Genomic DNA, 15,233 nt, shown 5'->3' on the forward strand with positions numbered 1-15,233 from the left:
TCAGTACCACACTATTTCCAATCATTCATGGACTGTATTTCTCACTATTAAAATGAAGCCATAAAATCATTTAAATACTGCTATTAAAACAATTGACTGTAAATGCCATCTGTAATCCAGTTCTTCTGCTGGCTTTATTTGATTTTAAACATTCGCAATGTGGTTTTGATCCATCAAGAAAATGCTTGGACTCTGGTTTGAAGCCTGCTGGAAAAAAAAAAAAAAACTAAGTATCTGCTTATCAGTTAAGGCTTTGTGTAGAGTGAAACCAGGGGAGCACCAGGGAGGGTAGTAGAAAAAATCACACAGACCAGAAAAAAAAAAAAACCTCTTAAGTTTCAGAAATAGAAAAATTAAGACCAGGACAAATATTCCCAGAAGTTGTTTTTTATTATGGAAGTAGGTTTTTCTGCCTAGGTAAATATTTCATTATTCTGTTTATAATCCAAACTCCTATCATAATGTACAAGAGTACAGAAGTTTGAAAAAAAAATTTAATGGTTTGGTTTTGTCATCCAAAATGACTAAGAGCAGACCGCTACATGCAGGATGTTAGGACACTTCTACAATAAAAGTAGAAGTTAAAAGTACAAAAGACAAACAGGTTTATTGGCTTTTTTCAGCTTGAATATGTTGCTTAGGTAATGCTAGAACATAATTTCTCATACCACAGTGCAGGTAAGTCAGTAAATTAAATATTTAACCTAATATATATTTTAAAACAGACTTGATCAATTAACAATCTTTTTGAAGATGTTTTTAAAAACTACCAGAACACATTAGCTCTTAGAACTGTGCAATGAGTGGGAGATGTCCAGTTGTGCAAATTCTTCCTGCTTTCTGGAATAGACCTTCTGATTATCCCATGCCTGGTGCTTGGCAGAAGTACTGAAGGCAGCATTAGTGGAGAGCAACCACTGCGTACCACATCCGTGGGGTACCCGTGACTTCTCACCTTCAGCTTCCTCTGTGTCAGCTGACAGGCAGCACAGGTAACCCCCACAGGGAGAGAGCAGCAGCCACAGGAGTCTATTTGAGGGCAGAAGCTGCAGTTTTGATGAGCAGTGGCTTGGCTGCCTCCAGGATGTCCAGTTCTGGGTCCAGTGAACGTCCCAGTCCTTCCAGAACCATGATGGCAAAAATGATGGAAGCAAAATTGCTCTCGAGCTTCACCTAGAACCACAACAGACTGAATGGACTCGGTGGACATTATTTTCTTCTGTACCTCTTCAACCAAGGTACCAGCTCTGCCTAAGCTGGGAGGGAAGGGAAGAGGCTGGGGAAAGCATTTGCAACTATAATGCAACTATATTTTGAAACTATAATGCAACTCCACCAGTTGGACTGTGCAGCCCTGTGGCTGACAACCCCAGTCCAAGCCACCACAGGTCTTTTGATTTCCAAAGTTGTTTGCAGCTGTGAAAATTTGTCCCCCAAATAATCAGTTATAAGGAGGTATCTATAGTCTAAGGGACTATAAAAAAGGTAGGAAAAACTAGGTGTTACAAAAATACTCCTTTTAGTAGACAGTATCAACCATTAAATGAAGTATTGAGACAAAAAAAGAAAAAGAAAAAAAAAAAAAAAAAAACAGAAATTGGGCTTGGCAAAGTGTGTACAAGACCTGAGAAACAGCATGCCTGCAACACTTGGATGCATTCCTGCAGTTCCTCACCTAGCAGTTTGTTTCAGAAGTCAGTCCCCCTCCTTGTTAGCCCCTCATGTTCCCAGTAGCTCTCCCTCCCCAGATGAACTTCCAGCTATTAAAGGCAGCCAGGGATGGGACCTCACCTTATGGGTCATTAATAGTTTGAAGACACTTGAGAGGAGATTTCCCACCTGAAGCTGGAATACACAAGGAGAATTTAACAGCTGATCAAAAAACCTTTTTGTTTCAGTTTTCAGTGCCAAGTTGCACTGAATTGCAGGTAAGTGGGACTGTGACAGGGTGCACTTGCCTTGCCCAAGGCAATGGTGTTCCCCCGGGCCTTGGTGACAAGCTCTGCCATATCAGCCTTGAAGCGCTCAATGTCCTGGCACTGGTTGGCACGGGCGTGGTGCAGGATCAGCTCTGCCACCCTCTCCCCCTGAGAAACAAGTTGAACAGCACAACCAGAACCTGATCACTGGTGATTTGCAATCAGGTGCTTGCAGTTCTTGCTTTTAGAAGCTGAGAAGTGTCCCTGGCAGCACAGGATGGGCCTGGATACAGGGTTTAGCATGGATTATTTGGCATGCTTCAGCAGACCAGGACAAAATGTGTCCCTCTTGAGCTGTGTTAGTGAGCCCATCACCCTGCAGCTGAGAGACAGCAACAGGCAAGTAGGAGCACAATGTTTGTTCTGAGAATGAAGAGGAGACACCAGCACTGGGTTCTCTAGTCCGTCTGACAGTGAGTTTCAAGGGAAGAAGAGGATAATGTAGTTCCCCTGACATAGAGGAGCCTAGCAGAGGTCAGACTGCTCCACACACACACACACACCTGTTTTCCTTCCTCTCCTCTATAGATACTGATACAACAGCAAAATGGAGGAAGGCATATGGGCCTTCCAACAGCAAGACTGCAGAGAGGAGCATGTGTGGCAGATCAAGATGTTAACCCATTCCCTCCTCTTCTGTAGCAAAATCCAACAGATTCTGCAACAGTGGCTCCCAGGCAGTCCTAATTTGCAGCAGAAGTACTCCTAACCAGGAATGGGCAGCCAGTACTTCCCACTTAGCACCTTCTAGTTCCTGGGGCCCTGAAATTGCTCCACTCTGGCAGCCTCCTTGCTGCAGCTGAACAACTTGTCCCTGTGTTTGGGGATAAGATGCTAGCAAGGATCCTTGCCTCTCCTATCATTTTAAGGGGAAATAGAAGACTCTCACTTTGGCCGTCAGATTCTGCACCATCTCCCTTCCCTAGCCAGCCCCATGCCGGAGAGGGGCCTCACCTGTCCCAGGACCACAGCTGTGAACACAGCGCGGAAGTTCTGCATGTCGGCGCTCTGCAGCTCCGCCACGATCCCAGCGTCCAGCAGCACCAGGCGCAACTGCCGCAGGGGTGGCTGCACCCCCAGCACCAGGCTGTCACACAGCTCCGGCACGGCCCCTTGCTCCAGGCGGGCGCTGCCTGGCCGCGCTGTGCCTTGAACCAGGATGTTCCCGGGGTGCAGGTCGGCGTGGACAAAGTTGTCAATGAAGATCTGGAGGACAGGTAAGTGTGAGAACAACTTGTTCCAAGCAAAGTTGGTGATGCCAAAGCCCCCAGGCAAATGGCAGAGGGTTGTTTGTGGTCTGTTCCCTGTCATTACCAGTGATGGGACATCACCCTTGGCAGCACCACAGCAGGTGGTTTCTGCTGGAGACCAGCTCGGGTATTCAGGAGCTCAGCAGAGCTGTGTGAAGCAATCTAGTGTTTGCTAGAGGTCAGGTAGGGCAGCCAGGAGTCCCAACAGGGAATAGCAGTGCCCTTTGGCAATTAGCCCTAAACTGGGGCATACTGGTGGGCCTTAGCAAAGAGTAACGTAGTAAGAATAGGCCGTTTGCCATTCAGTGGCAAAGGTTATAGTGAAGGGTTAAGTTTGTCTAGTGCAGGACACCAACCCACATTACAACTCTATTGAAAAGTAAGGAAAACAAGAGAAGAGGAAATAAATCTGTGTAGCTCTTCTCTGACTCTGCTAGCAGTTAGCACCAGAAAGGACTGGCAAGAGGACAAGAACCAAACAGTATTTCCCCCTCTTCCCGACCCTCCTGGCAGCCTGGGACTGCAGGACTTCCTTCCCCAAGGAGATTATCTTTGTATTTCATGGATTTCTCCTATCAATTTGTTCAACTGCCATGTAAATAATTAGAGCTGAGTGAAAAAATATGGTTTTGGTGTTGCCTGAAAAAAATTACTTCTGCTAATTTTATGTCCTCCTTATTGAGAAACCCTACATAATAGATCCATATTCATTCTCATGCACTCATGACAGCATAATCTCTGTCATAAACTACTCATCTTTCTGCTTTCCAGAGTTAAGAGTCCAAATTATTTCACCATTCTGGTATGGAAGCCATTCCACATGAGTAATCATCCTATCTGCTTTCCTCTGCACCTCTTCTAGTTCTACTACAGCCCTTGAAACAGAGGGTCCTGGATGGCGAGGGACTAGAACTGCAGAGGACTCAAGAAAGAGGTATTTGTTTTACTTACAGACATAAAGTTGTTTCTTTGCCCTTTAATTCTTTCCTACTCCTAAAATTTGAAACCAGTCTTAGCATACAACTATTCTGGTTCCAGCATTGCTTTTCTGAGTGGTAAAAGCTATTTCAGAGCCTGTCATACTACCTGGAGCCAGAACTGGAGGTTCACTATTGTCCTAGCAGAATGCTGCAGTTAGCAGCAGCATTTCATCTGACACGCACTGCCCACACACTCAGTACTATCAGGAGCTTTTGCAGCTCTTCCCTGCTGGTTCTCACAGCCCCTCAAAAGACACTTGTACCACCCCCTCTCAACACTCCTTTCCAGACCATTTGGGATTATTTCAGCCACAGAAGAACTAGATAGTCAGAAGCTGAATCTGGCCAGATTTGTTGTCTTTACCTGAGATTTAGTTCTCCCTAACAAAAAAGCAGTTTTAGAGGAGTTGATAAATGAAGAAGCCAGCTCATTGTTTTCCCTCTGAGTCACATCCACAATCTCTGCAGAGCACATGGCATTTGCTAATAATGTTGCACTTTAAGGTACTTAGGCAATAGGTCAATATTCATTGAATGGATTAGTGGGTATCCTAAGCAAAGGCTGACCAAGGTGCACAGACCAGTCCTCCTGTGTGCAGGCAAATGTCCCCTCTGCAGTGGCAGAGCTCTGTGTCAGGGGTAAGTCCAGCCCACAGGCTTTACCCAGACCAGGTACAGGTAGGAAGCAAATGGGTTCTCTCTTTAGCCACATTGCCTTATAATCCAAACGGAATAGCTTCTGCAGGAAAACAACCTTCTCCTGCAGCCCCAGCCAAGTGCCTACCATCTTTAGCAGCATGTCCATGCCCATCCTGGCCAGTCTCTGCCGGAGCTCCGTGCCAATCGCCACATGCAGGTAGCGCGAAATGGGCTCACTCTCCTGAACAGACACAGAGCAGGAGTCAAACACCCCCTGCATCCCACCTTCAAACACAACTCCACCTGGGTGCCACGAGTGGGGGAAGCTGATAATAATACCCTAGAAAGAATTTGGCAGAAAGAGCATGTACCTAGTGCAATGGAGAACACAAGAGAACCAAGGGTTTGTTTCTTGGAAAGACAGACAGGATTCCAGGGACAGAAACACCCTTGCCAGGGTCACATGCAGGAAAATTAAGCCTGAGAGTATCTTTGGTCTGTGAGTCCAACATCCACAAGGGAAGTGAGGCAAGGATGAGAAAGTGTCAGATTGCTGAGCACCTTGCTTTGACCCACCACAGAGGAGAGGTGAAGCGCAGTGCTGGTTGCAAAGCACAGGCAAGCACAGGGTGGCTGCACCCACTGCTGGTCTGCTTGCTTTCAGGCCAACTGTTCATTTCTATATGGAGTTGTCTGCTACCTGTCTTCAGGGATGCACTGCTTGCAAACAAAAAGAGCGGAAGAGACACTAAGGAAGGACATCAATCTCCTTAAGCAAATAAGAAAAAAGCATCCTTCTGCCTCTGATCCCTCCCTCTCAAAAAGAAACGAGGAGGTCAAAACCATCTCCTTGCCATGGTCTCCTTGGGGCTTTCTCACTGCTACCATCACACCCACACCCTGCAATTCTTACCTCAAATGTTTCCACTAGAACATCTGCTGTTACCAAGGGCCAAAGGGGAGTGGGAAACTTCACAAAATCGACATCTAGGAAATTCTGTCGGAAGCGCTCCAGATTTCTGGCTTCGTAGCGTAAATCAATCTCAAGGGAGAAATAGAAAAGCAGGTTGGAAATTAGATTTAACTAGGATTAGATCTTCAGGATCCTGTGTGAGTTGCAATACTCAATACCAACAAAACTAGTCAGAAAGCCAGAATGAAAACAAAGAATGGTGCTTTTTACACACTCATAGCCTCCCTGATGGAAGAGGAACAGACTGGGTGATGGATGGTGCACAGCCAGGTCCCAGCCTTTGAAATATGGGTGCCTTACTAGAGGCATGGTGTCTCAAAATAGACCAGGACCATGTTATATTTAAAAATACAACAAGATCCTAAACTGAATCCTATCCTGAAGGGAAGCTTGCTGTCCAAACAGCAAGGCAGGCAGACAGGATAGAAGAAATGCAGCCCCAGCCTCACTTGACAGAGAGGACATAGCAGGAAGAAATTGAATGTAATGTATACAAAATAACCCACTATGCCAAGTCCAGGCCTGGTTCTTTGGTGATCCAGTGTCTTGACACAAGAGCATCTCTCCTACTGTCTGCTACTGCTCAAGGACGCAGGATAACCTTGCCTCACCTCCCTTGTCTGGCAGTGGGGAATATCCCAGGAATACTTCCTGTTCATTCAAAGGGAAAAAGCTACAATGACCCTATCAGATGTTCTCCTGATCCTCAGTCTTCTGCACATCCACCCAAACTCTGCCAAACTGGTATGAATGACCTCGAGTCACATCTGACCACAGTCAACAGTTCCCAGCACGGATTTACTGTACAGAGGTTTTGCAATTGTAGAAAATAATTAAGGTTTTCAAAAGCTTGTTACAGACTTCAGATTCTTCAATCTAGACACAAAAATGAAATTAGCAGATAATGGCTCATTTTATAGAAACATAAGCCTAATTAAGTCTGCAGTGAGATCTTTGTAAGTTTGACAGTAGCAATGTTTCAGGACTGTGTCTTTAGAAGACAGTAAATCAGGATGTTTTCAGATCTGTTTGCAAAATTTCACTGACACTTTGGGTCTGATGATAATACAAAGTAGAATGTGTTATTAACTTCTATGAAAACATTATTTATGCCTATATATATATATATATATATATATATCTCAGTGCTAACAAACATGACTAGTGAGTACAGACTGCAAACATATACGTAGAATTATAGAAAAAACCCACATGCCTGAGTACTTGCTTGGAGAGATTCTTTCCTAAGAAGAGGTGTCTCACCATTGTTCACCTTTCACAATGCTGCAAAAAGGACTGTGACTATGGCTAGCTAGCTGTTCAGGCTGTCCACTAGAAAACACATTCAAAGTCTAAACATTATTTTCAAAGTCCAAAAAATAATTTTAGATCTAATAAAGACTGTTTTTTCATTGCTTTGCTACTTTGTGAGCTTATAAGCTTTCCTGCAGTAATGTTATGTGATTTGATTAGACTAAAGAACAGAAGCAAAGAACAAGCCAGCCTTCATCTAACCATTTAAAATGTAGTGGTGTGAACAGAGTTAGAGCCAGCCAGAGCAAGACAAAGGGCAGCTTTGTATAGCTGGGGATCATGGCCTGGCACATACCTGCTGCATCATAAGCTTCTCAAACTCCTCCACAATCTCTGTCAAACTGAGCCACTTGAACCCAGGGAGAAGTCCAATGATGCGGCTGCCCATCTTCATAAGAAACAGATCCATCTGGACTTGGTGGACCAGCCCAGGGTGCAGGACCTGTACAAGAACGAGCAGTGGCAACATCAACCCCCCAGACACTCCCTTTCAATGAGCTCAAGTGATGCATTTCAAATATACAGAACCCAGCTTATTAGGATGGGAGGCAACCAGCCTCCTTGGCTAGTCCTCAGAAGAATTCACATTTTGCCATTGATTAGGTCGCAGAGAAACATTTTATCATTGTCGGATTCAGTGTATCTGTGATGGAGACTACAGTCTCACCCAAAGACATTTTGCACCACTTTCAGTCTCGCCCTGTCCCTTATCCGTATTTGAAGCAGCTCAAACGTAAGGATTCTTAAAATAAAATTTGCTGGAACACACTTTTATGTTCCAGATTTCTTCATGTGAGCAGAGAAGGAGTTTTGCTGTCTGGAAGGTGCAACCAACCTTAATACTAATTCTTTTAATGTAAATTGGGCCCTTGGAGGCATTCCTAGTACCCACATGCCCACATCAAATCTTGAGCTCTCCTTTTGGCAAGAGCTGGGGATTGTGGCTGGCTGGAACAAAAGCGCTGAGAAAGGACACCAAGAGAGACAGCATCCCTTCTTTTGTTCCACCTGGCCCTGGCCAGCTATTCCTCTCCACGGGAGTTAAAATCTGACGGACCTCGTCCAGCACGCTCCATTTTCATTTTCATACATCTACCATTTTGGCACATGACTTACTTTAATGGCTACAGGCACGAGATGTCTGGCTGATGACGGATTTGCGTTCGGGAGTAGCTTGGCCCTCTGCTCCATAAGGGACATCCTACTCCCGGGACTTCCCTGGGAGCAGTCTGCAGAACTCAGTTCCTCCCTGCTCCTCTCATCCCGTATGTCCTTGCTCTTCCTCCTTCTCAGCCACCCGAGGAGGCCTCTAAAGCCTGACACTTCCCACGCTTCAAAGGCGGACCTGAGCTCCGAGTGTTGCTCCAGCTCCTTGGCCCGGGAGCCGCCGATGGCAGCGAGGTCAGCGTAGGCTTTATACACCTGGGCAACGCAGCCCGAGCCGACCGGCTCCCGGCTCGGGAACTTGAGGATGCCCATCCAGTCCTCACCGAAGGCCTTCCTCAAGAGCTCGTCGGTGTGGCCCCACGGGTGGGGGCTCACCTCGACGTGCAGCTTGGAAAACTCATCACAGAAGGCCTCCGAGAACAGGTCCCTGCGGGTGCTGGCCCACTGGCCCAGCTTGACACAGGTGGGGCCGGCGGCCTCGGCCGCCCTGCGCAGCAGCCGCAGCCAGCGGGCGCCCATGCCGGGCCACAGGCGGCCCAGCGGGTAGAGCAGCAGCAGCGGCCCGAAGCGCAGCAGGAGCCCGCAGGCGCGGACACCCAGGCGCAGCACCAGCCCCAAGCGCCGCAGCAGCCCCCGGGGCGGCCGCTCCGCACCGCGCTCCGCCACCCACGCCGGGCCGCTCTGCCCCGGCCTCCCCTTCCAGCCGGTCCCGGCGGGCACGGCCGCGGGCACGGCCAAGGCCACGGCGCCCCAGCGGCCGGCGCGCAGCCCGGAGCGCCCCGCGCCCCCCCGCCCGGGCAGCGCCGGCCTGATCCTGGCCGCGGCGGCGCGCGCGAGCGGCGGGAGCGGGAGCAGCCGCGCGGCGCCGCCTGCCACCATCGCGCGCGCTGCCGCTACCACCGCGCGCGCTCCCGCCGCCCGCGCCGGCCCCGCCGGGGGCAGGGGGCGGGAGGGGGGAGCGCCCAGCCAATCAGCGCCCCGGAACGCGGCGACGCCCCGCCCCTTAAAGGGCCAGCAGCGGGAGCCTGGCGGGAGCCAGAGTGCTGCCAGGGAGGCGCGTGCCCGAGCTGTCCCCGCCGTACCGGGAGCGTCCCCTCGGGATCGGGCTGTACTGGACGGGGACGGGAGGGATGGGGCCGCGTTTGGGACGGGGGCCTTCACCCCTCTTTCAGTTTTGAATCATAGCAACGCTGAATATCCTGAGGTGGAAGGGACCCATCGGGACCGTGGAGTCCAGCTCCCGGCTCTGCACAGCACACTCCAAGAGTCACTCCATGAGAGCCTTGTCCAAACGCTTCTTGAGCTCTGTGGGGCTTGGTGCTGTGCCCACTGCCCTGGGCAGCCTGCTCCAGTGTCTGACCACCCCCTGCGTGAAGCACCTTTCCCTAACACCCAGTCTCAGATCGGGGGATACAAATCGTGTTGCAGGTTTGAGGCATTCCTGGCCAGGTGCTCTCCCGCCATGAGTCTGTGACCCCATCAGCCTCGGGAAACCGTGCCAGTGACAGGTACTGGGTTGATAGCAAGTCAGGACTTTCTACATTTCCCCGGAAATCTTTCCGTCTGCAAACCAGAACGGCGGCTTTTCACTCAGTTCCGGTTTGCCCTCCTGGCCTCGGCACCGGCAGCCCCCGTCGCCTCCCTCGGACATCCCCCTTCCCCCGGGCGGGCAGCACAGGACGCTCCATGCCCGGAGCGAGGGGCGGGCACGGCTGCGGCGGGGCGGGACGGGACGGGACGGGGCGGCGCTCCCGCCGGAGGGCGGCCGGGGCCGGGGCCGGGGCCGGTGGCGGCGGGGGGCGGGCGGGAGCCCCCAGCCGCGGGTCCGCAGCCGCCAGCCCGGCGCCGGGCGCCGCCGCCGTCATGCCGGGACACGGCCCCCCCGCTCCGCTGCCGCCGCCGAGGAAGGTAGGGAGGCGCCGAGGGGACGCTAGCGCGGCAGAGCGGGCAGAAGTGTCGCTCCAAAAAATTCCCTCATCCCCTCTTCCCTTCCGCGCCCCAGCTGGCTTTTCTCCATCCCGGCTGCAGCGGGGGAAAGCGGGGGCCGCGAGCCGAATCCCCCCGCGCTCCCGGGCACCGCCGCTTTCCCGCCGGGACGGGGACGCTGCTGCTCCCGCCGGGCGCGGGGGGCCGGGCCCGCTGCCGGAGCGGAGCTCGGCCGGGGGGAGAGGGGCCGAGGGGACCTGGGCAGCTGCTGAAAAGCCGACCCGAGCGGGTCGGGAGCGGTGGAGCGGAGGAGCAGCGGCAGCCCCGCCACCCAGCACGGGGCCCCTGAGTGAACTCAACTCTGCCTCGGTCTCCAGCACAAAACAGAGGAGGAAACGCTAAGCACATTCTTTGGGGGAAGCCCGGGCCCTGCTGGAGCAGACAGCCAGAGTTCTCATTTCGGCAAAACCCTGAATCCCCGTGTGATATTCGCCCTGCAATTCTCTCTCTCTGCTCTGATTAGCCTGCTTTCCTCGTACTTTGCCTTCGACTGAAAGGAGCGCGCCTGCAGTTGTGGCTTATCACGGTGGCATTTCTGACTCCCGGTGGGGATCGGTGGGAGTATTCACCTGTCCTGGGGAGAAAAACGCTTTCTTGCCTTCTCGCTCTTGTACCCAGGAGTGATGGGCACTAATGGATTAGAGATGGAATTGGTAGAGGGGAATGTTTTTTTGGGAAAGGAACAAGGAAGAAGTTAAGAGCTGGCTGCTGCTGTGGTCCCAAGATGTCAAATGCAAACTGGGAGGTAAAACCATGCCAGGTGTATTTGGGACACTTTCAGAGGTTTTGGCTTTCTGAGTGTCCAGTAAGCATGTCCCTTGATGCTTGGTGCTGGAAAAGTGATGGTCATGGGGGATTGAGGCTCTGTGACTGCTTGGATCTGCACTGGAGCCTCCTCACAGGTGCAGGGACTAAGTGCTAAACATGGGCCCTTAATTCTGCTCTTTGCAAGAGCACAGCTTGTTTCCAAGACAGGTCAGCAAGTTGTTCCTGAGCCTGAGTTATTCCCAGCCACCTTTGCTCTTGCCATTTAAGTAGTTGTTTAAGTTTGTTAACTTTTGGAGAAGAGCATCTCCAGCCTGGAACTCAGCTGGGAAGATAAAGAGATGACCAGAGGGATTTCCATGGGCTCTTATTTGCTACTGTGGGGGGAGCTGCTGGTGTTGGTGGTGGATTAAAAAGCTGTTTTCTGTGTTGGCTGCCACCTTACTGACTGCTGGTTCTTGGTGTGCGGTAGTGAGGTCCAATAATATGTATTGGACCTGTTTTCTGAACCACCAAAAAGGCAGCTGTTATTGCATCCTGGCGGGGGAAAGGAATGCATTTCCTCCACCCTTCTGTTGTGTTCTGAATTGTTGTCATTGGGGTAGTGTTTGTGGGATTTGAGGGGTTTTGTTTGGTTGTTGTTTGGGTTTTTTAAATAATCCAGGCAGTGTTTCAGCTTGTGAAAATGGGTAACTACTATGTTGGGTCAGGCTTGGAAGCAACTGAAAACGCTAAGTATGGAAATGAGAGGAAAGCCACAGGATTTCCCAGGGTAGTAAGGCGTCTTTTTGAGAAACGGAAGAGAAAGCACTGAAAACAAAGGGCGCTGGAGTGGCCGGGGATGCAAAAAGCAGAGTAAAGATTTATGGCTCTGCTGGGACCACTCTGCCTGCGTGGGTGAGAAGGTTGTGTGCTGAAGCCTGGGTTGGCTTTTGGCATGTCCATGTATTAGCAGTCCACGCAGAAGATACTCCCTGTTCCTCAGCTCAGATCCAAAGCGCAGTATTTTTGTAGAGCACAAGTGCGTGTGGAGTGTCCCAAAGTGCTGCTTTCGGTACTGCCCCCAGCTCGCTGCCTTGGGAAAGCTTTTAGGACATTTTGTCTGCAAAGACAACTTCCGTGTATTCTTTCTGTTCTCCAGAAACAAGAAGAGCATTTAGATCCTTTGTCAGACACTTACAGTAGGCTTGTCTTTCTCCCATGCCTGGTGTATTTGCATGTTAGAAATGTTAATTTTGACAAGGAGATAATAAATGAAGACCCCATAAGCTGTGTTTTTAAGAGATGATCTTAATCCAGGAGTAGCTTTTCCAACGAGTTATTCTTAATATCAGCCATGACAACTAATTAATACAGACAGGACTTAAAATCTCTTATTTTGCTGGGCACTCTGGGACCACAGAAGCAAGCTCGATCCTTCCCCAAGTTTAAGAAATTTACTGATGAAATCATCACACAACAGAGCCAGTCTCTTAAAGATGGAGAGATGCTGGGCATTTCAGAAGTGTCTGGTAAGTGCTGTGTTCTTTTGGATCCCCTGAATGCATCATTCAAAGCAGCTGGTTCTCCCTTCCTTTTGTAACACCTGACATTTATTTCCTGACTGGAACTGTGTGGAAGCTGCTCCTTCCTAAGTGGAGGCCAGACCAAGGGGAGAAAAGGCTGTGTAGTTCACCCTTAAAACCATGAGAGTGGAGAAGAACATGTCTTAAATTCTTGTTGAAGCTGGTTAATTGTGATGATTCAGAGCCGGGGTGCAAGCTCTTTAGGGAAGCATTTTTCAGCGGAAGGATTTAAGTACTAGTGGCTGATATGTCTGTTGGCAGGATCCCAAGAGCTGGCTGGAAGAGGCCTCTACTATGAAAGAAATGCTGAAATAGGACTTTTCACGCACTTGCATAGTAGTTCCTTACAGGCTGAGAAGACTCTCCCAAGGGAAGGAGGGAGTGGGATGGAGCTGGAAAGAAATTTCTTGTTTCATTCAAGTCCTGACAGTAAATGAGTGATCCTGGCTTTGCTTAGATACAGCTCAAATAACATTGTATCTGAGGTATCTGTGAGCACTGTTTTACAGCACAAAGCAGGAAAAGAGACACTGTTTTCTTGACTGTAGCTGTGAAGTGCAGTGGAAAGGCCAATAGTACATTGAACTTGCTTATGGGATTTTTTTTTTTTCTGGTCTTCACCTTGGAGATGCTTTATCAGTTCCTGGAAATTGAAGCAAAGGCTGAAATGTGAGGATATGCATGGTGTATGGGGGTGGCTTCAGCCCAGGTGTTAGTGAAGATGACCATATGACTGAGCTCCCAACTTCATGAAGGCTGTGCTTTAGAAATGTTGTTGAAATGGCTGTGCTACATTGAAATGTGGCTTCTGCAGGGCCCTTGGCTGACCTTGAAGTGGGTGCCTAAGACAGTCTAGAGTCCCTGGAGTCTCTGACTCCAGCATCTCTGGAGTCTCTCTGACTCTCCCTCTGCATCCTGGGATTTCAACCAAGGCCTGTGTCCTTTGGCGGAAGCTTAGCACAGAGCAGGTTGAGGATCAGTTCAAGGTTGATATAAAGCACTAAAAGGCATCAGCACTGTCTTACATAAATAAATACTTAAGGTCCTATAGGCTGGCCCCGTTCAAGACCTCTCCCAGCCTTTATATGGTTCACCACACAATTGGGTCAAGGTGCTCTGTGGACATGGGACTGATGAGGTGAAAGTCGTCATTCCCCAGGCCTTTCCTGGTGAAAGCAGTGGATTCTTACCTGCCACTCATGTGAGTCTTCACCAGTTTGTCTTCAGCAAGCTGGGAGCTCAGTGGGATCTCATGGCAGCAAGACACCTTTGGAGCTCTGCCGTCATGATGGTCCAGTCCCTGCTGTGCTGAGACAGCTCTGAGCAGCTCTGAACCCTATGATGTGGTTCCAGCCTGTCATCCTTGGAACTGCTCACAGGGACTGTGTTCTTGGGATAATCATAGCATGATGGCTGGGGTGTTCCTGTGCTGAAACCCCCTGAGTTCATACTGCTCTGAGGCAAATACATTGCCTAAGCATTTGCTGGGCAAATGTGGAGTGCTGTGTGTGTGCAAGAAAAACCCCAAAAGGAGGCTCATGGGAAATCTTCCTTGCAAGAAATTTGAAACACTGTGACTTCTTTCTTAAATGCAGATAACGTCTATTGAGGATATGATTTCTGTCTTTTTGAAAATAGTACTGTCCCATGGTAAAGCTGAAGGAAGTCAAGCATAGTTGGAGGGGCAGAGGCTTGAAAGAGTCATGTCCTGAAGGAATGAATGCTGTGAGTGCTGGTATAATCTTCATTCTTTGCTTCAGTGCTTTTTCCCCTCCCCAGGTTAGGGAAACCAGCTGCAGCTGGCATACTGTTACTTTTAAGGATTTAGCAAAGCAGATGCAAGAGTTAGTGGTGATTTAAGGTCAGTTTTTACTGACTAAACTTGTTAGGAGCTAGCATACCTCTGAGGCCTTCTTAGGGCAAGATTGTCATCCCAGTGCTGACTGCCAGTCAGGTTTGCTTGGGGTCTTCTGGTTTCCTTGTTTTTAATGGCTGGCACAAACAAGAATTTGCTTGACTGTTACCTGCATGTGCTGTTACACATGACCTTTGCTGAATGTGAGATGTATCTGTGTCTGCCTTCTAACAAGCAATTCCTTGGCTGGGGTAAAGGCTTGGGCTGCTCAATGGGAGCAGGAGGGCTGGGACGGGAGATGTTTGCCCTGCAGCCAAGCTGCCGTGTCCAGCCTGGGCAGGACTTGCTGGTCCTCAGTCCCCCTGCACTGCAGGCAGAGCTCTGGCTCAGCCCTGTGCTCCTGGGCTGGGAACTGGCAGTGTTTACGTGATGAAAAGGAGCAGAAGATGGCTTTTCCTGAGCTCTGCCTTTGCCCATACATGTGCTGGCCCAGGGCCAGGATGGAAACTCTGTCCTCATGAGCACAGAGAGGGAGATGGGAGGAGCGAGAGATGAAGAGGGGCCCAGAAACAGAGGGAGTTAAAATGAAAACACCAACTCACAGAGAGAAAAGCCTGTAACAGATGGCCCTGGCCATCCTCTGGGCTCTCCATGCAGTTGGCTCCATGTGCAGTGCTGACAAGATCTCCTCTAGAAGCGTGAGTAAGGGGCCTGGACCATTTGGGGATGTGTGGTGGAAGATCAGCGTAAAAGGGAAAAG

General features: G+C 49.9%; 2 protein-coding genes across 4 annotated transcripts in view; one reads left to right on the top strand and one right to left on the bottom strand.

Annotated features, from left to right (window-relative positions):
• Positions 1-110: 110 nt before the first annotated feature.
• ADCK2 (aarF domain containing kinase 2) lies at positions 111-9,181 on the bottom strand. 3 transcript variants are annotated; one of them, XR_008437298.1, is made up of 9 exons: positions 8,252-9,181; positions 7,431-7,577; positions 5,762-5,890; positions 4,994-5,089; positions 2,934-3,185; positions 1,959-2,087; positions 1,792-1,845; positions 956-1,173; positions 111-204 (listed from the first exon to the last, which is right to left on the bottom strand). XR_008437298.1 is itself a non-coding variant. In XM_053978519.1 (8 exons), the coding sequence occupies exons 1-8, from the start codon at positions 9,179-9,181 to the stop codon at positions 1,030-1,032; spliced, it is 1,881 nt and encodes a 626-aa protein (XP_053834494.1). In that variant the 3' UTR covers positions 372-1,029. The 3 variants fall into 3 exon arrangements, 1 of the variants encoding a protein (XP_053834494.1); XR_008437297.1 differs by having other exon boundaries at positions 111-207; XM_053978519.1 differs by lacking the exon at positions 111-204 and having other exon boundaries at positions 372-1,173.
• A 920-nt stretch (positions 9,182-10,101) lies between these two features.
• DENND2A (DENN domain containing 2A) overlaps positions 10,102-15,233 on the top strand; it is a 57,148-nt gene continuing 52,016 nt past the window's right edge. The window contains exon 1 of the mRNA XM_053978002.1: positions 10,102-10,210. The gene's annotated coding sequence lies outside the window, so the exon portion shown is untranslated. The remainder of the gene's footprint in view (positions 10,211-15,233) is intronic.

This window comes from Vidua macroura, chromosome 5 (assembly GCF_024509145.1).
Source record: "Vidua macroura isolate BioBank_ID:100142 chromosome 5, ASM2450914v1, whole genome shotgun sequence".
NCBI classification, from domain to species: Eukaryota; Metazoa; Chordata; class Aves; order Passeriformes; family Viduidae; genus Vidua; species Vidua macroura.

Excerpts from the sequence above, each read along its gene's own strand:
- ADCK2 (XM_053978519.1), bottom strand. The coding sequence starts at position 9,181 with ATGGTGGCAGGCGGCGCCGCGCGGCTGCTCCCGCTCCCGCCGCTCGCG. Across the intron at positions 5,090-5,761 it reads TTCTAGTGGAAACATTTGAG|GAGAGTGAGCCCATTTCGCG; the intron begins GTAAGAATTGCA and ends GTGTCTGTTCAG. Across the intron at positions 3,186-4,993 it reads TGGACATGCTGCTAAAGATG|ATCTTCATTGACAACTTTGT; the intron begins GTAGGCACTTGG and ends CCTGTCCTCCAG.